Here is a 2,988-nt window from a genome sequence, read left to right as displayed (position 1 = left end):
CTGGGAACATAGCCAAAGCCATTTCAAATGGGCGGAGTGTCGCTACCACACTCCACACACCAGGCTGCTACTTCTCTCTAAAGGAGAACCTGAAGTGAATTTGTGAAAACCACCCCTAACAAAAACATCAGCAAGAAGCCCCCCGAATCTAGAGAATTTTCAATGTATTTCCTTTCAGCGATTTGACTAAGCATGTGGATTTTTGCTTTGGGACAGAAATAAGGCACTTATCTACATGAAGAGAACCAGGCAGGAATTTTCTATGAAACTATATATTTTTTTGAATCTGAAAATTATGACTTCTAAAAAAACCAAAAGTGCCCAGGGGAAAGGAATGTTTTTGAAGGAATTTCCTCTGCCAAAAAATTTAGGGGGAAAATTTTGGAAACAAATGGTCAAACCAACTCTTTCACATCTGTCACACTTAAACCATGGAATCAGCCTTTATTTTTCTGAATTTCAAGCCAATAAATGAAAAAAACCTGTCTTTTACTCTATGTTCCTCCCATCCAGTTTGGCTTTGTACAAGACTTTCACACAAGTCTTTTAAACCCTGATTTAAAGTCTAATGACTTCAGTGGGCTTACTTCTATGTCAGGCCTACATTGTCCCACTCCCATCCCATTCCCCTTTGACCAGACAGTATTAATCACATGAAAGGGCACAATAGCTTGCTTGACTGGAGGCCAGATTGCTTTTCCCTCTTGGAGCCAAGACAGGGTTTTGAAACCCAGTTTCCATGGGGTAAAAAAATACTTGACCCGATTGAAGTCAGTGGAAATACTAACACCAACTTCACCAGAGTGGGATCTGCTAAAGAACATCTATATTAAACTCACTGTGCTGTGGTCAAAAGGATTAATTTGCCAAAGTGCATTTGGGAGAATGCTTCTACCCATTTACATTTTCACAGACTTCTTGTCACACTTTTAGCTTCTTTTCTACCTTGGAGATCTGAAAACAACAGCAGAGTCTCCCAATGCCTGAAGAAGGGCACTTGTGCCCAAAAGCTTGCAAACACCGTTTTTTCCAACTATTTAGTTGGTCTAACAAAAGATATCATATCTTCCCAAAGAACCCTGCTTGTCTTTGGGAGAATGAAAAATTTGTCGCAGACAAAAAATCAGTTGGGAGGGTGAAGAAGATGGAGAAAGGGTAAAATCCTAATGTAAGCCAAGTCAATGAAAGTTTGGCTATTGATTTCAATATTGATTTTATCCAGTGTCCTCAAAAAGCACCGTCTTATATATGAATGTTTGTCACTGGATTATTTTTAGTCTGTAACGGCTTTAGCTGAAGTCTGGCTCAGGCTGCAGTCCAGACATGTTGCTGTGCCAGCAGCAGGTACATTTCTTCTACCCATGGAATTATTTATTTAAAATGTTCACAATTAAAAAGAAAACAGGTTTTTTCTGTCCACAGTGGGTGGTTTTTTTCTTAAGTCATTTTGCATTGAATGTCACTTAAACAGCTAACCTGGAAAGATGAGGGATTTCATCGTTGACTGGCATGATGTAGATGTAAAGTGTCCCTTGGACTGTGTGCTTGCCATCTGTCAGCTTCATGGTAAAACTATCCTCTAGGCTTTCTGTGTCATCATGCATGTACACTAGCATCAGTCCTGTAGGAGGGGGGTGGAAACCTGCACACTGAAAACTTAGAGCACAGCAGTCAAGTCATCTTCAAAAGGACATTCCAGTTCTCAAGATGCCGGTGATAATCTTTAAAGGACGGTTCCAAGTGTTGTGCAGCACCTAAAACAAAGGGCCAACCCTGTCCCAAAGAGCTTGCAATGTAAGTAAAAGGCAGCAGCACTAGGCTAAAGGAATTTGCCTTTTAACTATTATGATTTCCCAGCCAAGGTGCACTTAGCTCCATTACCCTCCTTTTGAAATGCATGATGGAAACAGTATAGAGGACAGATCCAATTGATGTATTCAGGATTTTGAAATGATTCAATGGAACATGCTCACCATCGGAGATGCTGCTCCTGAGAGCCCTGCTGGACATTGTCCCTGGACATCCACAGCTGAGGGGACTGGGTTGGGCCCTTAGTTTCTGGCTACTAAGAGTCTGGCTCACCAGCACACTTGCGATGCCTCGCAGGCATTTCATTCCTATCTAAAAAGAGGCATGTAAAGCTAAGTACATTTAAATAACTGAAAGAACCATTTAGCTTCTACATTTTTGCTGAGAAGAAGAAATTAAGGTAACATTGGCAGCAAATTTTCCAAAGAGCTCAAACACCTGCCATATATCTTGCTTCAAGCAGTAAGCATAGGTACACACATCAAGCAAACAAATCACATTTGAACTCTAAGATTCAACTATTGGAATAGCGTCTCTAGGGTCCAGGGAGACGTTCAGCATCAACTGTAATGCCACTGTTAAAGGCACTTTGATTTATTACAATCAATTTAATCTGTGTATAAAACTTGAGATTTCTTTTCTCCCTCTTTAAAGACCTTTCTTTACATAAAAGAGATTGATATTTCAGTCGGTTCAGTTTACAGAATTGACTGGAGGTTTTTTTTTAAATTTAAATGAGGTCTTTTCAGATTTTAGAACACACGCTTTTTACATTAGTGTTAGCAGTTTCTCAGCTCAAACCCAAACCGTTTGTGGGTCGCTGGGGTGCCAAATAGCCCCCAGCCCTGAGCCATTTCCTCTCCACACCCCTCTCCCTCTTTTCACTTGGCAAGCACGAGACACAGATGCCAAGCTGTGGAAGGTATTTTTCTGCTGCATCTGGTTCCTTAGCAGATTCTACAGGCAGTTGTGTTGGCAGCTTCAGAGATGCCTTTGGGTCCATCACATGCTTAAGCTACTGGCTGAACTGGCCAGTTCTCTTGTACATCATTTTCCTTTGGCCCAGATTGTGTTGCAAAAGGGATGAAATTGTACAGACATTTAAGAACAAGCTTTTGTGGAAATCATCCATGGAAGCTGAATGGAAGCACTTGTGTGTTCAAAAAAAAAAAAAAAAAA

The 2,988-nt window shown here is 40.8% G+C and overlaps 1 protein-coding gene across 1 annotated transcript in view; it reads right to left on the bottom strand.

Annotated features, from left to right (window-relative positions):
- The window catches only part of LOC109305295 (FRAS1-related extracellular matrix protein 1-like), a 111,777-nt gene that overhangs the window by 41,660 nt on the left and 67,129 nt on the right, over positions 1 to 2,988 (bottom strand). The window contains 1 exon segment of the mRNA XM_019528293.1: positions 1,477 to 1,649. Coding sequence (XP_019383838.1) covers positions 1,477 to 1,649 — 173 coding nt within the window.

The sequence above is a fragment of the Gavialis gangeticus genome, unplaced genomic scaffold (genome assembly GCF_001723915.1).
Source record: "Gavialis gangeticus isolate Ggan-Ray unplaced genomic scaffold, GavGan_comp1, whole genome shotgun sequence".
NCBI classification, from domain to species: domain Eukaryota; kingdom Metazoa; phylum Chordata; order Crocodylia; family Gavialidae; genus Gavialis; species Gavialis gangeticus.
Note: the sequence above shows the minus strand (reverse complement) of the source record. Positions and strands in the feature narration are given on the sequence as shown.